This window comes from Octopus bimaculoides, chromosome 4 (assembly GCF_046866305.1).
Source record: "Octopus bimaculoides isolate indiv1 chromosome 4, ASM4686630v1, whole genome shotgun sequence".
In the NCBI taxonomy this organism is placed as follows: domain Eukaryota; kingdom Metazoa; phylum Mollusca; class Cephalopoda; order Octopoda; family Octopodidae; genus Octopus; species Octopus bimaculoides.
In genome coordinates, this window is record NC_142931.1 from 99,977,691 (window position 1) to 100,000,472 (window position 22,782).

General features: G+C 36.5%; 1 protein-coding gene across 1 annotated transcript in view; it reads left to right on the plus strand.

The window, feature by feature from the left end:
* The window catches only part of LOC106871796 (kinesin-like protein KIF25), a 495,647-nt gene that overhangs the window by 47,070 nt on the left and 425,795 nt on the right, over positions 1-22,782 (plus strand). The window contains exon 3 of the mRNA XM_052967306.2: positions 19,303-19,441. Within this exon, the coding sequence (XP_052823266.1) occupies positions 19,303-19,441 (139 nt within the window). The remainder of the gene's footprint in view (positions 1-19,302; positions 19,442-22,782) is intronic.

The window sequence follows — 22,782 nt, forward strand, 5'->3', positions numbered from 1 at the left end:
TCAGCAGAGTATTGACTAATATGTTTTGTGGTATTCCTTTTAGCTCTGCTCCCTGAATTCAAATCCTGTCATGGTTAACTTGACATTCATCCTTTTAGCACTAGTAAAGTTCCACTTAAGCACTGGGGTGAATTCTTCTCCTATTTATCAGATCTGGAGTGACAGAAATTCTGTCAGGTTTAAAGAATGCCCGAGACAATGCCAGATGACATGACAACACCCATACAACTCTATTACTTCTACAAATAATTAATTTATGCCGAAATCCAAATCTCTCTACATGATTCTGTTTCTTCTAATACGGTTTATTAATCAGCTGCTGAACATAACACACATAACATTTTATCTCTTGCATCAAGTTGGATCCCCACTGATAGAATGGTCATTCTCTCAGCTGATTAAATGGTGGTCCTATTGATAGTGAGGTAATTTTTCTCTACTGATAGAATAGTAATTCTGAAGATAAAATGTGAGTTCTGCAGATGGTATAGAAGCTCTACTGATAGAATGGTAGTTCTACAGATAAAATCGTAGTTCTATACGTGAAATAGTAGTTCTACATATAGCATAATAATTTTACAGATGTAACAAAGAACTGAAAGACAACTTCAGAATGCTGAACCTTTTGGATGAAATGACAAAGGGCTGAAATACCTGGCACCTTGCTGTACTCAAGAAGACCTGTACACCACAGCAGAAGTGTTAAGACTACATCCCTAGTGAAGAGGATTGAACTGTAAGAGTCCTGTACTGGTGCCATGTAAAAAGTATGCATGCTAGTGCCACATAAAAAGCACTTGTGCCTCATAAAGGGCACTCATGCCAATACCATGTAGAAGTGCCTGTGCCAGCAGAACATTGAAAGCACCCAGCAGACACTGTAAAGTGGTTGGTGTTAGGAAGGGCATCCAGCCATAGAAACCACACCAAATCAGACTGGAACTTAGTACAGCTTGCTAGATTGCAAGCTCTGGTCAAACAGACCAACTCATGCCAACATGGAAAATGGATGTTAAAGGATGATAATGAGGATGAATAGTAGTTCTACAGATAGAATGGTAATTCTACTGATAATAGTATGATAGTTCTAAGATGGCAAGCATTAAGATGTTGGGCAAAATGCTTAGCAGCATTTCATCCATCTTTACATTCTGAGTTGAAATTTGCACATTTGGAAATGCTGTGAACCAGTAATTAAGTCATTGTCTGATGATGGCTTAGCTGGCTTTCATCTTTTTGGGGTTGATAAAATAAGTACCAGTTGACCACTGGGGTCCATGTAATTGACTTACCCACTTCCCTGACCTTGCTGGCCTTGTGTAATCCTTTTTAATGAAGTCAATCTTAAGAGAGAGAGGAAGGAAAGAGAAAGTGTGTGCATGTGCTTAGGTGAGTGAATGATAAGATTCAAGTGTTTGCATGTGAATGCATGTTCATGTACATGTGCATATGTTGTCAGTAATATATGGTGTTACAGATAGATAATATTATTGTAACAGCAGCATACTCTGACTAGTGTATCATGTCACCTGCCATCAGAGTTGTACAGTTGTAACAAAGATTTGAGCACTCCTGTATCATGCTAGACAATTTCATGTTTGCACAAATTGGCAGTCACTTAAACAACCACCTGCCTCATTAATATTGTGTTGGTCCTAAAGGATGGAAAACAAGTTGTCTCAGAACATAAAGAACAAGAACAAATACAGCAAAGCCTTTGTCTGATGTTCTAATAAGGTAATAACAGTGTTGGATTAACAGCTCAATGGCATCAAATGATGAGGTGATAACAGGGTTGGATTATCAGCTCAATGCTATTAAGTGTTGAGGTGATAACAGTGTTGGATTAACAGCTCAATGATATTAAGTTCAAATTCTGCATTTGAATTTTTGTTGCGTTTTTAAACAGCCACTTGAATTATTCTCACTCTTCAGATCTGCCTGCTGTGAGTAGTTACAAGATTCTTTGAAAAATGTTACCTGTAATAAGCAAGTATATTCTATCACAAGGAGACTTTTATCTTTCATCAGTTATATTACAAGAAGCTAAAGTTAAGTACTGGTCTGTAAAGGGAATACAGGCCTTGCAAATCAAGTATGTCATCAACCTAAGTTTTATAGGTATTACTAACAAGAAAATACAAAAGTAAATGATGTTAAGATGCAGACATGTGTGTGTGTGTGTGGCTTAAGAAGTTTTCTTCACAACTTGTTCCAGGTTTAATTCCACTTTACAGCACATGGAAACTAGGATCTGTCAGATTAGCTGTTCCTGTTCTAGAAAAATAAATATTTTGCTTATCAGTGTTTTAGCAGAATTCATTAAGCTGCAAGTAATTTGCTCAAATCTTCAATCTGAGGAGAACTTCCTCTCTCCATCCTCATCACACCGCACCAGTCCTAGAGATCCTGAGAAGAAGTCAAGGGGACCTCATTTTCTCCTTTGACTTCACTATAAAAGATTTCAATCCAGCACAGGTCAACTTTATATTTCTCTTCAGAAGTGGCAGCAGGGGTCAGTAAAATATATACTAGTGTCGTTGGTCAAATTAACCCTGCATTATCACATAAACTTCTAGAATTGGTAAACAACCATTCTCCCACTGAGTCAATGAGTGGATATCTTTGACAAAAACCAAAGGGAGACACACTCAAGCCTTCACACAACTTGCAAGAAATAACAGCCAAATTTTTCTCAAGTTACATCCAACCATTTAAAAAAAATAAGGAAATCATTGGCTAATGTAATCTTAGATGAATTCATGGTTGAATGAAGTCAGCAGGTTTAGGACTGGTTAGCAGATAAACAATAATGACAGCTATAGATCAGTGCCATGTTAGAAAACAAACATAATTCTAGACTGTAAGAGTGGTTGGTGAGGCTAACCGAGAAAGTGCACTGATAACTGTATAGCTGTAAATGAAATGCTTAGCTAATAAAACACCTAATTAATAAATCACTTAGCTAATAAAATATCACATAAAATTACTTAGATAATGCCTAGCTAGTAAAATATGTAATCTATCAACCATATTAATGATTGTTATTATGTTCAGTTATAATGAAAACAACTTTACATTAATCTAATAGGTTACTCTGTACTTCTTTGGAGTACAAATTTATTATTCTTATACAAGAATAATTGACTGTGGCTATCCTGGGGCATAGCCTTGAAGGGTTTTAGTCAAACAAATCAACCTAAGACTTATTATTTTTTAAGCCTAGTAATTGCTCTATCATTCTCTTCTGTCAAACTGCTAAGTTATGATGTCATAAGCATACCAATACCATTTGTCAAGTGGTTGCAAAGGGACAAACACAGACATAAAGACAACCCACATGTGTATCGTTGGCGATTTTCTTCCTCCATCTGCCCTTCCTTTGAACTTTCCTCTATTTCTGAAGAAGAGCTTTGCTTGAAATGTAAAATCCTCTTTCTTTCCTTTCCTGAGTGTCTGATAATACAGTACTTGTACCATGTCCTCGCATTATTGTTTTTTCTTGATTGTTCTTTGTTTGGATTTACTATATATATATATATATATATATATATATATATATATATATATATATATATATATGTGTGTGTGTGTGTGTGTGCATGCGTGTGCGTGTGTGTGTCTGTGTGTGTTTTGCTTAGGCATAGTAAGACTATACCAAGTTATATCTCTAGACCACAACAGGTAACAAGAGAGAAAGAGACAGGCAGAAACAAGGAAAATGCCTCTTGTATTTGAATACTATGCAAGTATTCTTTTAAAAGACTTTTCATTTAATTTTTCCAAAATTTAATTCTTTTCCATACTTACAGTTGAAAAAATCTCAATGACCGAAACTGGTACTGAAATGTGTTTATAAAATCATTTTAGCATTTTCTACCTTGACTTTTTTTCCACATACACCCCCCCACACACACACACATACACATATACACACATATATACACAACAGGCTTCTTCTAGTTCTCCCTTCCATTAACAAGGGTTTGGTCAGCCCAAGGCTATAGTAGAAGACATTTGCCATGCAGTGGAACTGCCCAGAACTATATGGTAGGGAAGCAAACTTCTTACCACACTGTCATGCTTGTGCCTATATTCTTGTATAAGAATAATAAATCTAATTTACCAAAATCATCTAACTGGTGAAAATGATAATGGCTCCTGCTTAGGTTTCAATGATGAGCATTTGGTTGTCTAATAACTAAACAACCGATTCATTGTATTGTTATGTAGGTGGCTGAATAGTTTACTGACACATTTACACTCTTAATGTAATTATCAGGCATAAATCAGCATGACACAGACATGGGCACCTTTTGCACCTCAAGATACATCATGTGACAAGTCCAGACCTTTGAATTACATTAGGATTCATGCAATGAACTTCCATATAGTTTCTCTCTACCCAGTTTCATTCACATAGCTTCAGTTGATTGATTAATATCTATGATTTAAAAAAAGTGTTGAACTGGCAGAATTGTAAGCACGCTGGGCAAAATGCTTAGCGGTATTTCATCTGTCGTTACATTCTGAATTCAAATTCCACTGAGGTTGACTGTACCTCTCATTCTTTTGGAGTCGATAGACTAAGTATCAGTTGAGTACTGGGGTTGATGTAATCAACTTAATATCTCCCCCAAAGTTGCTGGCCTTGTGCCAAAATTGGAAACCAATACCTATGGTTAAAAAACACTGGCCCAAGATACCGGGATGATGGGATGTTGTTTGGCTTGTTGGGGTGGAATGTGTAAATTAATGATACACATGGGTGGAATACACAGCCCCTCCAGAATTCAGTTTCATGGAAGTGAGCAGCTCTTCTCAAGAACATTATATCACCAGACATCTCAGTCCATTGTCATCCCTTCCATGAGGCTTAATATCTTGAGACTGGCCCTCACCATTTCACACTGTGTCTTTCTGGGAGTTAAAACACATCAACAACAGCAGCAGCAAGAGAAACATCCCCATTTTTAATTCTCTCCAGACTTTATAACTAGAAACTTTGTGGAAGAGTTTGATGACATTGGTTTCAAATTTTGGCACAGGGCCAGCAACTTCAGGGAAGGGAGTAGTCTATTACATTGACTCCAGTACTCAACCAATAGTTATTTTATTGACCCCAAAAGGATGAAAGGTAAATCCCACCTTGGAGGAATTTGAACTCAGAATGTAAAGATGAACGAAATGCTGCTAAACATTTTTCCCAGCATGCTAATGATCCTGCCAGCTTGCCATCTTACAGCTTGATAACATTAATTGCCTTAAGAATCTTGTCTCTTGAGAATGAGAGAGTGAGAAGAACCTAACATTGCAGCTTCTTGCTCTTTGTCTATGTGTGAGTGAAAAGCAGGACACAGTCTTATCGTTTTGGTTGGTGGCAGATGTATGATGAAGAAATTGATGTGCTGGTGCTGAGTGGGGAATGATGTCGGGAATGAGAAGGGGTGATGTGAGATGGAGGAATCTAGGATTGAAGAAAGAAAGTAGGAAGAAACAAAACCGTTATAATTACTTCACTTTAAATCTTTCACATAACCTTTCAACTATATTGACAACATCAAAATTCTCTCTTACAAACATGCATATGAGAAGATTTGGTTGCTATTTCTAACTAGCTAATTGACCATGTAGAAGTTCCCTTATTGGTTGCAATATTCATATACCAGGTAGATGCTGATGTACTGAATGACACATAAATTGAAAGGTTTTAAGGACCTGAAAATAATCTTTCCCCTATTGAAAGAAAACAAAAACCTAACAGCACTTACTGGCAACTCCCAGAGAAAGGAGGAGGTAATTTCAAGAACCCAGGAATTAATTTTACTGGAAATTTAATTTTTCATTCTTAGGTGAAAAAACTAGTTTTTTTGAAAATTTATTGGTTGTTGATTTTTGACTTTGTAAAGATGTGAAATGGAACATTACTTGACCTATTTTGACACCAAGCTGCCTCAGACTACAAACATTCCACTTTAAAGTGAATTAAATTAAAACCTTCCATTAAAATTTCATGTTAATTTATGTTCCAAACATAAGATTAGTTACGACGAAGTTATTTCACTAAATCCTTCGTTATTTTTAGAATTAACTGAAACAAAGGCAGTGCATCTCAACAGAATTATGGTAGAAAAAGGATTAAAGATAAAAAATGAATGCTAACAAGCACTTCTGCTTCATCAACTTTCTTGAAAAACAAACATAATATTTGATATATTGTGACATGAATATTATTTTTCACCCTAAGTTTATCTCAATGAAATCGTAATCAAGTTAATTGATATCAATATTTGAACTTATTAATAGCAGGAAACAAATCTTGAAGCTTTCAGTAAAACTAAATTGAATTAGCCCTGTCAAACACTATGGTTGATTAAATGAAGCGAAACATTTCTTTCAACAAAATTTGAGACCTTCATAATTAGTAACGTTGCTTTAAGTTCTGAGTTTAAATCCTGTTGAAATTGGTTTTGCCTTTCATTTTAATGATCAATAAAATAAAGTACCAGCCCAAAAAATTGAGATAGATTTAATCCATTAACTCACCCACTTAAATTTTTGGTAGCCTCCTCCTCCCCCTCCTCCTCCTCCTCGACACCGCTGCCACCACCGTCGTCAAGGCAAGCTGACTGAATTGTTAGCATGCTGAGTGAAATGCTTAGCAGTATTTTGTCCGTCTTCACATTCTGAGTTCACATTCATCTGAGGTCGACTTTACCTTTCATCCTTTCGGGGTTGATAAAGTAGGTACCAGTTGAATACTGGGGTTGATGTAATTGACTTACCTACTCCATCCAAACTTACTGGCCTTGTAGCAAAATTTGAAACCATTACTACTATTATTAAGACTTTGAGCTGGTCGAATTATTAGTGGACTGGGCAAAATACTTAATGATAATTTGTCCATCTCTATGTTCTGAGTTCAAATTCTGCTGAGGTTGATTTTGCCTTTCATCCTTTTGTCATTGAGCACAGTGATGGTGGTGGGGTCAATGTAATTGACTAACATCCCCACCCCCAAACTTCTAGCCTTGTGCCTATAGAAAATAAAGAGCCATTATTATCATTATTGCACTTATTGCTGTTGTTCCAGCAGCTGGTTTGCCTATTTTTATAAACAAAGCAAGCAAGCAAGCAAAGTCATTAGCATGCCAGACAAAATGCACAGCAACTTTCCATCTGCCTTCACGTTCTAAGTTCAAATATCGCCAAAGTCGACTTTGCCTTTCATACTCTTTAGTTCAATGAAATAACTACCAGTTGTGCACAGGAGTCTCAAAATTTCTGGAATGCACTTTGTACTCTATTATCCTTTTATATTTTATCATTGAAAACGATTGAATCTTTTAATATACTATCAGATAATCCATCTATATGCTCATCTGAGTGTCTTTCATTTGTTTTCAATCATAGAATATAAAATAACAATGGAGTATGAAATGCATTCTAGAAGATTGGAGACTTTTTTCAAGAGGAACATAAGTTAATCCATAAGCAATCTAGAGCAATTAATAAGTTTCTTTCCAATTGCCTTCATGTCTCAACTGCGTTCTGCAAACAAATCAGCTGTGACAAGCAGTGTTTAGTAGAGTGTGTTCAAAGGGCTGTTACAGTCATCTCCTTTGGTTTGGAATGAAAAAAAACCCCAGTTAGATGCTCAACTTGTTAGATATATAGTAATGGTATACAAAAATTACAATTATTTAGGACAGTAATAACTATCTCTCCTAAAATAAAGTCACAAATCTTCTGGAATGAATCTTGCATTAATTACTGACACAGAATCACCAAAACTATAATGTACTGTGCAAGTGAGCTGAAACTTAAAGTATTGATCTTGGTCCTAATTTGGCTCCAGAATTAAAAAAAAAACCCCATTAAATTAAAGAATATGTCTAACAACCCATTTGTAAATTGTGCAACAAGAGTGATATATAATCATTTCTGTATGCACTCGTCTCCTGCCATCTTCCAGTTCACCAGACAATAACTGCTTGGGCAGTCGCTCATCACTCATCCTTACCAAATCCCCCCCCCACCTCAAACGTCTTTGCAAAATCATTGACTCTATACTTCTACTACCACTCCTCTCAAGCACCTCCACAATACTAATGGCCATTTTCCAGTTTATCCCCCAAATTTTTGTCAGACAGTATTGATGAAATCGTTCCAATTGCCTTACCTACCTATGGTAAACAATCCATGCCTCACTTCCATATAGCAAAGATGAGAGGACGCAGGTGTTATATACCTTAACTTTAATTTGTGAAGATATATCATGTTATTTCCACAGACACCTATCAAGCCTACCAAAAGCACTACTAGCCCTGCTGATTCTGTATGAAATTTCATCAGCAAGACCAGCAGTGCTCAAGGTACTTCCTAAATAAATAAATCTAGGTACAGTCTCCAGCCTTTGGCCATTCACAGTTATAAAAGGTTCCGCATACATCTTGGAGGGACTGGTACATTATAACAGTTTTTTCTAGATTGATTGTTAGACCCAATGCTGCACATGCTGCAGAAATCGCATTCACCATGTGCTGCATATCTTTCTGAGAATGTGCCAACAGGTCACAATCATCTGCAATCAGAAACTCAACAAGGTGAGAATGCAGAACTTTCATTTTGGCACAGAGTCTTTTGAGATTGAACAGTTTTCCTGTTGTCCTATATCTTATATAGACCCCTTCAGGGCAATCTTTAATAGCTATTTGAAAGATTATTGCGAAATATATAGCAAACAGTGAAGGAGCAGGAATATCACCTTGCTTTACATCATTTCCTACAGAAATTGGATCTGATAAGGTACCTCCAACATTAACTCTTACTTCCATCTTATCATGAAATTGTCTAAGCATTCTCACAAAATTTTCAGGGCAACCTAACTTTTTTAGGATCTCCGAATGTGCAATTCTATTGATAGGATCAAACGCTTTTGTTAGGTCAATGAAAACCTGGTATACGTCCATATCCTGTTCGATGCACTTCTCTTGCAACTGTCTAGCTGAAAATATCATATTCATAGTACTCCTACTATCCCTAAACCCACATTGCAATTCTGGCAGAACCTCATCAGCAATGTGCAGAAGCAATCTATCCAGTACTACCCTACAGCGGACCTTTCCAGCAACAGCTAACAGACAGATGCCACAATAATTATCACAGACATCCTTTCCACCTTTAGATTTATGCAGTATCTCCATAGTTGCATCATGCCAATCCGGAGGAACTTCTTCTTTTTGCCAAACCCTCTGAATCACAACCGTCAACATTACACAAAGATGATCACTACCATATTTATATATCTCTGCACCTAGTCCATCCATACCAGGGGCCTTTCCATTGTTCAATTTCCTTATTGCTGCTTTTATTTCAGCCAGGTTTGGAACTTCTGCTGTAAGATGTTTTATTGGTCTCTCGGATATTTTATCAAGAAAAGAGAGATCACCTTCAGTGAGTCTTTTGAGCAACTCATCAAAATGTTACTTCCATCTCCCAACAATATCTTTAGGATTTGTTAATAATTCTGTGCCATCCTTGCTCCGAAGTGGCACAACCTTTGATGAAACTGGTCCATAGACATTTTTCAAGAGAGAGTAAAAAAATTTGGAATTGTTAGCATTTGAAGCTTCATGGATTTCATCGCATCTATCACTCCACCTGTTTTCCTGCATCATCCGTAGCTTCCTCTGCACTGTTGCTTTTACAGTCTTGAAATATGTAGCCACTGTCCTGTTCATTGGCATGTCAACATTTTGCAAAATGTTAAATGCCTGTCGCTTCTCCTCTAAGATAAGATTAACTTCATCATTATCGTCAAACCAATCTTGATGTTTTTTCACAACAAAGTCAAGAATGTTACTAGAAATCTCATACACTTTTTCTTTGAATGACTTCCAGCTTTCATCACAGGACAAATTATTTATCTCACTCACAAACTCAATGTGTACTGACAGAATCTTAAGTTTATTCACATCAGTTTGTTTAGATAATTTGACATTATTTGCTCTAACATTAGGCTTGACAACAAAATTCACCTAGGCATGCAAAAGCCTATGGTCAGTCCAACGCTCTGCACCACGCATCACTCGTACAATAGCAAAGTCCCTAGTGTCTCATTTCCTGGTGAGGATGTAATCTATAAGATGCCATTTTTTAGAACCAGGGTGCATCCATGTCGTTTTATACTTATTCTTTAGTTGAAACATTGTATTCATAATACACAAATCCAATTCTACGCACATTTGTAACAGTAACAAACCATTACTGTTGGAATTCCCAACACCATGCTTTCCTAGGACACCCCAAGTCTCCCAGTCTGCACCAACACGAGCATTAGAATCACCTAAAATGACAACTTTGTCATCATGGGGGATATTGCATATAATCTTTGTAAGTGATAGATAGAAGGTAAGTTTATTATCCTCTGATGAATTCATAGTTGGAGCATATGCACTTATAACTGTCGCATAGCGACCTTTTCTTATTGGCAGCCTTAAAGACATTAAACGATCCGAATGACTACATGGTGGTCCCTCAAGTTTTGAAGCCAGAGTAGTTTTGATAGCAAATCCCACTCCTGATTCTCTCTTATAGATCTCCTCTCTACCTTTCCAAAAGAAATGATACCCAGCAGATTTCTCTATGAAATTACCCTTTCCATGAATTCTTGTTTCAGCTAACGCTACAACATCCATATCATATCACTGTAACTCTTTTGCAACAAACGTGGATCTTCTCTCTGGACAAGATTTCAGACAGTCATTGTCTAATAACGTTCGAACATTCCAACATTCTATATTCATAGGCTTGCATCTTAACTTAAATTTACTTACAGTTGTAGGATGATGACCGGATCCAGGCTGTGGTGCCCTGGGACACCTGCCAGGCCAGACCACAGAACAATATGTTCCAGAGTGCTTTTTGCCATTTACTTCATTATCAATATGAACTTTCATTGTTTAGATGTACCTTTTTAAGCTTCGGCCAGCCATGTACATACAAAATATCCATTTCATTTTCTTCTCCAGCAATACCTGTGCTTGACACTTTTTAAAGTGAGGAAAATTTTTGCACAGCAACCATTCCCACTCTCTAAACTACAAAGCATGATCCAAAAAGAAGAGCAAGTCGACATCTTTGGGTGCATTTGCAGTCGCAGGTTTTATATCAGTGTCCTTCTTCCAGTCTTTGCTAAACCAAAGGCGGCTAACTACAAGACAGCAGTGAAGTATTTAAATTCAGAGTTACTTTCTCCTAGATTGACTGCCTTTGCCATGGCTTGGGTAAGCTCTGTCCACCCCTCATCTATTAAAAAAAAAAAATTAAAATAAGAGAAATAAGTACAAATAAAAAATTGGGATAAAAACTGAGTAAATTTAAAAATAAGATTGACATCAATATATACAATTTAAAAACACAGTATACAGTATGTACATACACATGCTGAAATACAGTATTTACCATACACACACACACACAGAGCTTAAAATGCAATATATACAATACACACACAAACACTCCACAAAAAAAGACATAGTCGAATGGTTGTTGACTACTTTGTAGTTCCTCCCCCCTTTGACGGATCTTATTTTTGTCCCGCAGGGTGTTCAACAAGAACCTCCCACACACACATGTACATACATACATACATACATACATATATATATATATTTATATATAGATATAGATATAGATATAGATATGTACGTATATATATATACATACATACATATATATGTCTATATATATATGCACACACACACACATATATACACACACACACACACATATATATAAATATATATACACATATATATATAAATATATACACATATATATAAATATATGTATATATATATATATATATATATATATATATATATATATATATATATATATATATATATATATATATATATATATAAATGTCTTTCAAATAATATTAGATATATTAGCTTAAATTTAAATTTTAAAATAATTTAAAATAGTTTTTTTAGTTCAATATATACAAAATTTTTTAACTTCACACCTTATCTATAGCTTTTAAATTCAAAATTGACCCTATTTCAGGGTTTTTGAATGAACTAATTACATCTGTATTATTAACATAATAATTAAGCTAATATTAATATCTATAAGTTTCCATACTTAGTATATGTAAAACAATACTGATACATTATTCTGATTAACGAAAATGTCCTGTTGACCTAGATGCTAAATGTTAAATTTCCCCTACTACATTATGAATTGGTCTGATAGTAGTAAAAAAAACCCAACCTAAAATTATGTTGCCACTATGACCAGAGGAATCTTTATAACCATACACATGTATAATGTTTACCCCTTCCCTTTCCTTATAAGAGAAAGGCTGGTTGCCCCCTTAAGCTTTAAATCACTAGATAAAAAACAAATAAAATCAGGGACAGTTAAAATTCTGCCTAGAATTAATTACTAACCTGCTAGTTTTGGCTATGTCCAGATGTTTTTTTTTGTATTCTTCTTTCCCACTTAGATTGTTTAAATGTTGTCACAACAGTAATATGTCCATTCTGCTGAAATAAAATTTCAGCAAATTTCCTGTATCCATGTGCAGCTGAAGATTGCTCTGCATTTTACATTTAATGTAATGCTCGCATAAATAAATGGAGTTGCACGATACGTACGTACTGCAATAACCTTGAAAATCTGTGTTGCTTTTTTTGATTTATATATATATATATATATGTACATATACATACTTATATATGTGCACACACACTCACACACACACATATATGCAAGAAGAAAATGGAGGAAAAATAACAGGAAGAAGTTGGTTGTTTGCGCTAGTAAGCTATTAATTTAATTAATTAATACAAAAAGTTGTAATGATAGTACATTTACGATCGTTTCTGTTTACCAGTTGTAGTGGTAGACATCATCAGAATGCAGAGTCATATGTAGAAGTAAGAAGAGCCAAAGACATAGGGATACATTGGTAACGAGATTAAAGACAAAGGATGGTGAGTCTTACATTATAGTAGATTTCTTAGTTGATAATTCTGCTGCGAAGTGAATGTAGGATGGAGGTTATTTCAATCTGTAGTCCCAAGTTTAAGTAAGCGCATATTTTCCACATGTTATTCTGGCTAGACTTTTTACCTGCAGTGTAAAGAAAGGGGATTAACTCTAACTCATGGTGAAAAGGGGGGGGGGGCTAACTCTATCTGGGTTACTCAGTCCAGGGTGAGTAAGGAATTTATGTGTTTTGGAGGAAGCCCTGTGTAGGTGTAAAATAATTTATTATGGAGTGTGTAAAGCGAGTGGGGCTTGGGGGTGTGAATGCTTGCGTGTAAGTAGTTTAAGTGGTTCCCGGCTAAATGGGATTATTTCAATGAAGATGCTAGCGTAGGATTTGTACAGGGTCAAGCGGGTTTACTGATATTTGGAAAAGATAAAGAGACCAATATGTAGACAAACATTACTATTCTCATATTTTTCTATTAAGAAAAATTAGTTTAGCCGTTAGAATTTCCAGGCATTTGGTTAAATAGAGATCACATTGTCTATTGGTAGAGTTGTAAGAAGTTGTTTTTGTGAGTATGCACCATTTTAATATATATATATATATCATCATCATCATCATCGTTTAACGTCTGCTTTCCATGCTAGCATGGGTTGGACGGTTTGACTGAGGACAGATGAACCGGATGGCTGCACCAGGCTCCAATCTGATCTGACAGAGTTTCTACAGCTGGATGCCCTTCCTAACGCCAACCACTCCGAGAGTGTAGTGGGTGCTTTTACGTGCCACCAGCACGAGAGCCAGTCATGCGGTACTGGTAATGGCCACACTCAAAATGGTGTTTTTTATGTTCCACCTGCACAGGAGCCAGTCCAGTGGCACTGGCAACGACCTCGCCAGAATGATTTTTTAATGTGCCATCGGCACAAGTGCCAGTAAGGCAACGATGGTAACGATCACATTCAAATGGTGCTATTTATGTGCCACTAGCATGGAAGCCAGACAGCTGCTCTGGCAATGAACACGCTCGGACAGTGTTGTCAGTGCTCCACTGGCGCAAACAGATTAACCACCAAACCATGCACACACACACACACACACACATACATACGCACACACACGTTCTGTTATCACACACACACTCGCAGACTCTCGCGCACGCACAGATATTCATCTCCCTTTTTCACTCTCCTGTCTTAGAAAGAACTTTTCCCCCACCACCTCCTCTTCCGGTCTTTTCACAATGTAACCTCGTGGGCATCGGTACCATTTTCCTCTTTCTCCGTTTTTCCATTCTCCGAACTTTCCATCTTTCCGACGAAGGGCTACGCCCGAAACGTCATACACTCTCTCTTTCCTTTCCCGGAGCGTCCAATAACACTATCCGTATCACGTCCTCACTTTGTTGTCTTTTTGTTATTGTTTTTTTGAACTTATATATATATATATATATATATAGCAGTATTTTGTCTGTGAAGATGTTCTGAGTTTAAATTTTGCTGAGGAAGACTTTGCCTTTCATCCTTTTTGGGTCAGTACCAGTTGAGCCCTGGAGTTGATGTAATTGACTTAACATCTACCCCAAACTTGCTGGCCTTGTGCCAAAATTAGAAATCGATATATATATATATATATATATATATATATATATATATATATATACATATATATTATTATAAAATCTGGTAATTAGTCATATATTAATTAATATCGAATAATTATCAGGAGGCCAGCACATCTAAAGAATCAAAGAGATTCAGAAATATTATCTGCAATCTCAGGAGATTAAGGTACATTTTAAAAAATAACGTCGACCACTAACGTGGACAGTTAATGCGCTAGAAATAGATCACATCTTGTGTCTATTAAGACCTAAATTGTTCTCAACATGAAATGTAGCAGCATACCAAAAACGTGAGCGGGTAATATATATATATATATATATATATATATATATATATATATATATATATATATATATATATTTAACTAAAAGTAGTTATGGCTGGTTCATAGGGTTACCCAGGGTTTTTGCATCCATAAAGCACTTAGCATTACATACATATAGATATATAGATATATATACACACATACATGCACACACACATACAGATATCAAATGTTTCCTTACATATATGTGTGGTTGCATGTGTATGTATTTTTAAAACTTATGATGAGTTATGGAAAATGAAGAAAACTTTCTCCAGGAGGAAAGGATCACACTGAGTGTGAAGAAAATGTTTGCAAATATGAAAGGGAAGAGGAGAGACTTTATACGATATTTGAAAGGACATATGTATACCTTTCTGTGTTGTGTATGTATGTGTGTGTGTGTGCATGTGAATGTTTACAATCTATGATGAGCTGTGTTATAGAGAATGACATCTTCATATTAGTGGAGCTCTAGGCAGTGATGCCAGTTCATGACTAGTCCATAACTGGTGATATTTGTTGACATTTCCTATCAACATATCCACTTCTGGCTCAGCACTTTTGAGTTCCTTTTTCCTTACTTGAAAAAAAAGTTGGGGTTGGTAACAGATACCAGCAGCCAATTGGAAAAATTCTGTCTGGAATATCTCCTTGTCAAATCCTTGCCAGCAAGAAGAAATTGATGTTGCAATGGACATATGAGGAATGAATATGCGGATATGTACACACACACACATGTATAAATACATATGTATACACATGCCAAACCAGAATATAAACAAATTAATCTATCTATCTATCTATCTATCTATCTATCTATCTATCTATCTATCTATCTATCTATCTAACTCTCTCTTTCTCTCACTCTCCCCCTCTCTCTCTATACATATATACACACACACACATATTTATATATGTATGTATACACACACACACACAAGAGATAGGCAAGATTTATATTACTTCCCACCATAGTACAAATTTTGTCATCAAATATTTAAACCTTGAGCAGGAACTCTTATTTGGTGTGATATTGTGAAATACCAGTGTTGGTAGCTATGGTTAATGGTTGTATTGATTGTGGTGACTGTTGTGGGTGGTAGTGGTGGTATTGGCAATGGTGGTATTGGTTATGGTAGAGTTGGTGGTGATGGTATTGGTAGGGATATTTATAGTAGCGTTTGTTGTGATGGTACTGGTGGTGGTGATGGTATATGAAGTGATGTTGGTAATAGTGTTAGTTGTGGTGGTAATGGCGTAGTTGCCAAATACATGGTGGTTGTTATGATTGTATAAGTGATAGATGAGGTGGTAGTTGTAGGGATGAGGTGATGGTAGTTACTACCAACAATAATTACAACAATGGCACATACACCTACTTCTTGCTCTCTGACTTGCTGGAAACAATAGTCAACATTTTTTCTAAGCATATCCTAAGTCGTTTAAAAAAAGGGTACATTGGATAATGTAGTCCTAGATGCACTATGATTTAAAAATGAACAGGATCATCATAGCTGGAATGCCATTGAGCATAAATTTATTGGATTAAAGCAGGCCTGGGGTTATGCAACACTAACATCTTGCCAATAAGAAAGCTTCTATATGGTCACACAACATGCTAGAAATAGCTTCCAAATCACACCCTATTGTCTTAAAGAAGGAAAGCATTGAATACTGTCATCTTAAGCATGTTTAAATATACTTGATAGTCATGACTGGAATGCCATTGGCAATAGGTCTGTAGCATAAAGGTTGATCAAGGGTTAAACAACAACAACAACAGCAACAACAACAACAACAACAGCAACAAACACACCTCCACCATCACAAGCAAAACTGCCTACATCATTACTGTCCCCTCCCCCACCACCACTACCTGCCACCCGTACTGCCCTTACAAACCACTACCTTACCATCACCAATACCAGCATCGCCTTCAGTACCAGCATCACTACCACCACAGCTCTAGCAGCAGCAACAGCAGCAGCAGCATCACCGCCCTGATCATTACCACTTCCATTATCACCAATGTTATTAACCAACACCCCCCACTGCTACCAGCACCACCTATAACTAACATGAACACTCTTAACGTTACTGTCACCACCTACACCACACACACACACACACACACACAAAGTGATACAAACTTATTTAGAACAGAGGCTATTCTGAGTTTACTGCTCAATTAAACATTGAACATTTGTACAGTAAAAGAGATTGTATTACTTTATTATATATTTCCCTGTGTACTGCAAACTCTATTTTTGTTTACATAATATTTATACATCATCATTATCATCATTGGCGCCACCACTGCCACCCTCACCACTGACACCACCACTGCTACAGCCACCACTGCTACAGCCACCACTGCTACAGCCACCACTGCTACAGCCACCACTGCTACAGCCACCACTGCTACAGCCACCACCACCACCACCACCACCCCAACTACCACTGTTGCTACAGCTACCCCTGCCTCTGCCACCATCACTACTGCCACCATCACCTCTGCCACCATTGCCCCTGTCACCATTGCCACTGCCACTATCGGCACCACTACCATCACCTCTACCATCATCACCACTGCCACCATCACCTCTGCCATCATCATCATCATCATCATCATCATCGCCACCACCACCACCACCACCACCACCACCACCATCATCATCCTCATCATCTTCATTGTTAAAGCAATTCACTTTTCCATGCTTGCATGGGTTGGATGAAATTTGTTGAGGCAAATTATCTATGACCTGATGCTTCTGTTACTAACCCTCACCTATTTCTAAGCATCCTTACAACCTTGCATGTCCTTGTGTTTATATTTACTTATAATAATTGTTCATGATGAGATATAAAGATATTGAAGTAGGCATCTGTAGACAATGGTAAATGAAACAACAATATACTTAACTTTAACTAGATTTGAACCTTTATCCTATTCCTGTATCTCATATCCCCACCAGCAATATATGGAAAAACAATTGCTGGTTTCGTGATTAGTCAGTGAACTTGTTAAAAAATATATATTAGTGACTGAGTCAGTATTAACACCATGAGGTAATATTTATCCTCACTTAAATGTGAATGTTCTGTTAGAACAAGCTATACTGCAGTAGATACCATAAGAGAAACTCTCATGTTGGCTTTGGTACTAAATGCACTCTTGTTTGTATCACTGGCAGGGAGATAAATCACCACGGAAAAGAAGTCCAGTTCTATATTTAAGTGATGAGGAATTATGTACATTATTTACATTATTTACAATTGACTGATATTTGTCCTCATCTTGTTTGTTGTTAATACAACGTTTTGGTTGATATACCCTCCAGCCTTCATAAGGTGTCTTGGGGAAATTTTGAACCTGGGTTCTTGGGGTTAGTAGCCTGCGCTCTTGTGGGCTACTAACCCCAAGATTCTGAGTTCAATTCCAGGCAGTGACCTGAATAATAATAACAATAACAATAATAATAACATCGAAAAATACCTTAGGAATGAGAACCCAGGTTCGAAATTTCTCCAAGACACCTGATGAAGGCTGGAGGGTATATCAGCCAAAATGTTGTGTTAACAACAAACAAGATAAGGACAAATATCCGTTAATTGTAAATAATGAAAAAGAAGTCCTTTTCATAAACACAGTACAGAATACTAAGTTATAACTGGATTCAAACAACTTTCCAGTAACTCTCTCCTGAAAGAAACACTAAATTGAAAGGTTAATCTCTCTTGAATAAAATAGATGACATTCCCATACTCCAAGATTATCTGGCACCTCATTCATTGAGACAACCAGCTAAGACAATGTAGAATAAGATGTTGTAGGTCTAGATGTGGCTGTGTAGTAAGAAGCTCAGTCCCACAGTGTGGGACCTTGAGCAAGTGTCTCCTACTATAACCAACCACTATAACCAACCACTCACAAGGCTGATCAAAACCTTGTGAGTGGATTTGGTAGACAGTGTGTGTGTGTGTGTGTATGTGTGTGTGTGTGTGTGTGTGTGTACCTGTGTTTGTCTCCCACCACTGCTTGACAACCAGTGCTAGTGTGTTTACATCTCCGTAACCTAGCGCGTCAGCAAAAGAGACTCATAGAATAAGTACCATGCACAAAAAAAAAAAAAATGAAATAAGTTTGGGGTCAAAACATTTGAATAAGAATTCTTCAATGTGGTTTCCCAGTATGGCCACAGTAAAACAAATAAAAGATAACAGAAATTCAGTAAAATGCTTGCAGCTGATAACATCCCTGGTGACTGAGCATATATATGCTCAGTCACCAAAACTTTATGAACTAAATTTTGCACAGATTTAATATTTATACATATTTAATTTTGGAAAATATTTTCCAGGAATTAAAACAATGTTTGAGTTATACAAAAAATGAAATGAGGATTTTTGAAAGGAAAACTTCTGAGCAATTAGTACATTCAAGAAGGGTAGTAGAACAGTATTCCCAGATTTCAAGAGTTGAGTCTTCTACAGTGTCAGGTAAGGATGCAACTTATTAATTTGATGTTTTTCACAGTTACATGTAGTGGTACAGCTTGTTGAAGTAAATGTTGACTGTAGAAAGGTTGATAACTGGACTGAAAGTATTTTGAAATGGAAGTTTACAGAAACAGGATGAAGAAATATTGATTTGACCCTTGTTGTCACATTCTGACTGTAAATCCTGTTAGGATCAACTTTATATTTCATGATTTTAGTGTTATTAAAATAGCCTCCTATGCAAGTACTGGTTTTCAGTTTAATCAAATATATTCCTCATTCAAAATGTTTTGCCTTACATTCCGTCCTTTTGGCATTGATAAAATAAGTATCATTTAAGTCAATGTAATTGATTTACCTCCTCTCCAGAAATTGTTGGCCTTGTCCTAAAATTTGAAACAATTATTATTATTATTGTTATTATTATTATCATTATCATTATTATTTACTTTTAATCTGCATATTTGTTACAATCAGTTGCCGAGACACACCCAGCATCCTAGAGTGAGTGAAGGATAAGAGATATTACAGTATGACTGAAAGCTTGGACAGAAGTAGCAGGGACAGTATTGAAATATCTTTATGTAATACAACACAGACATTTAAAGTTACAGGGTTTTTCTAAGGATGTGGGAAGTACTTGTTAACACAATCTTTTGGATTTCTCTGAGACATGGTTCTTCTGGGATATTATCTAGATGTTTCTGACGTCCTGTTTTTATCATACCTAGGGCACCCACAATAATAGGGACAGTTCTCGTTTTAAGATGCCACATCTTTTGTATTTCAGTTTTCTGGTTCTTATATTTACTTAAATTGTCAAATTCCTTTACAGATATATTTTTATCTATGGGAGCACTTACATCTATTAGTGTACAAGTATTTTCTTCACTGTCTTTAATAATTATGTCTAGTTGATTAGCCTGGATTATTCCATTGGTGTTGACTGGAAAATCTCAGAGGATAGTAACATTTTTACCTTTAATGACTGGCTCAGGATGATGTTCATATCAGTAAGCAGGAGTGTTGATTTTGTAGTATCAACATATTTTCCAATGTAAATACTGTCTTACCTCATTGTGGCAATTTTTGTATTCGTTTGGTGTCAGCAAAGGACATCCTGAGATGAGATGGTCTATTGTTTTGTCAAATGTATCACAAAATCTGCATTTAGAGACAGAACCATTTTGAAGAATGTTATCCTGGTAGTTTTTGGTAAGCAAGCTTTGATCTTGTGCCGCCAATATGAAACCTTCAATCTCTGCATTCAGTCCTGAACTTCTCAGCCACTGATGGGTTGCTGCTTGGTCTACATCAGCATTTCAGCCTCAAAGTATATACTGTCTGTGCAGAAGCTTCTGGTTCCACCACTTGTTTTATTCTGTTCGGGGTATTAATGGCATTGATGATTTTTGAAGTTCAGTTCAGTTTTTAGTATGAGTCTTACTCTCCTGTAATACTCCTTTCTTATTTTTTCCTTCATAGTAGCATGTTGTATACCTTCTCCTTCGTTTATCCTCAGGTATTTATAACTTCCTTGTGGGTCCAGCTAATTGTAGTGTCAGTATCTAATTTAATGGAAACTGTTTGCCTGAGCTTGCCTCTTACAAAAGTTGCTTTAGCATACTTATCAAAGCCAAACTCCATCCCGATGTCATTGCTGAACTCTTTAGCAGTTGTTAGCAGTCCTACTAGCTCTTCGTCATTTCTAGCAAATAACCATAGATTATCCATATAAAACAGATGGTTTACTATAGTATTATACACTTTCAATCTATACCTGGTGTTACTCAGTTCATTTGAATGTGGAATCAGTGCCATGCAAAAGAGTAATGGGGAGAAGGAGTCACCTTGAAAGATGCCTCATTCTATGTTGATGTTAGATTGACTCATCCCATTACTATGGTTTAGAAGAAGATGTATATTCCACTTGGCCATGATACCTTGTAAGAATTTGGAGTTGACTGGAGAGATCTTATATATCTCAAGGGCCTTGAGCAGCCAATTATGTGGGACACTATCAAATGCTTTCCTGTAGTCTGTCCATTCCATACTCAGATTCTTCTTGTTGTTCCGGCAATTCTCTACAATCATTTTAGTTATGAGTAATTGATCTTTGCATTCATAAAAATACCTTTTACAACCATTTTGAGTTTGTGGAAGGATAGACCTCTGTTCAAGGAAAGTGTATATTCCTTCAGTTAGTATGGATGTGAGGATCTTGTAGGTGATGTTGAGACATGTTATTGGTCAGTAGCTCTTTGGATTTTTCATGTCTTCAGCTTTTTGGTAGAAGGTATGTTGTTCCTTCGGTCAGCCAGGCAAGCATTTGCTCTGGGTTCTGGATGACATCAACTCAAGATGCAGCAAAATTTTGGTGTACTTCTGTCAAACACTTCAGCCAGAAGTTATTATTATTATTATTATTATTATTATTATTATTATTATTATTATCAATAATATTAATACGCCAACTCGTTTTTGTACATCTGTACTTGTGGTGTGTGTCACACTTACCGCAAAGGAAGAAGTGAGTGGCAAAGTGAGAGAGAAAGAGAGAGTGAGAGAGAAAGAGGGAGAGTGAGAGAGACAGTGAGTGGTGATGGTGTTCGTTTTGTGTTTTTAAATGTTTATCACACTGCAAGAAAAGTAGACATATAGATACATACACATATTGTTAAATTAAAAGTAGGAGAGAGTGGAGGGACACAGAGGAAGTGAAAGAGAAAGAGAGAAAGTGACAGTAGATACATAGTTCCAAAGAAAAGTTGATTAATAGACACAACAAATATCGGGTGTAATTTTCACTTTTCATTACCACATGAGGATAAAATTAACTCACAAGTAGCTGAGTACTCCACAGACATGCATACCATTAATGTAGTTCTCAGGGAAATTCAGCCTCACACATAATATGACAAGGCTGGCCCCTTTGAATTACAGCTACAACTCATTTTGGCCAGCTGAGTGAACTGGAGCAAAATAAACCTTCAAGTGGTTGAAAGAAAAAGATCCTATACAGAGACAGGAAAATCTTTTTAGTCATTAGGGTCACTATGGGTGTTAATCCTGTCCTAACAGCAGCATTTGTAGGTCTCACAGATCTGGAGGCCAAGCCCCCAGATAAACACCAATGCGCAAGCTGTTGTTATCAAACTGAGCGTGAGTCGAGGGTGAATACATGACAGAATAGCAATTATTTCATCTTAGCTGTCACTGCTTATACTAAACACATGACATTTTTGCCTTACAATATGGAACATTTCCTTTTCTTTCACTATTTAAAAAGAAATGACATTCTGTTGGTTACGACAACGAAGCTCCTGTTTATCTGATCAACA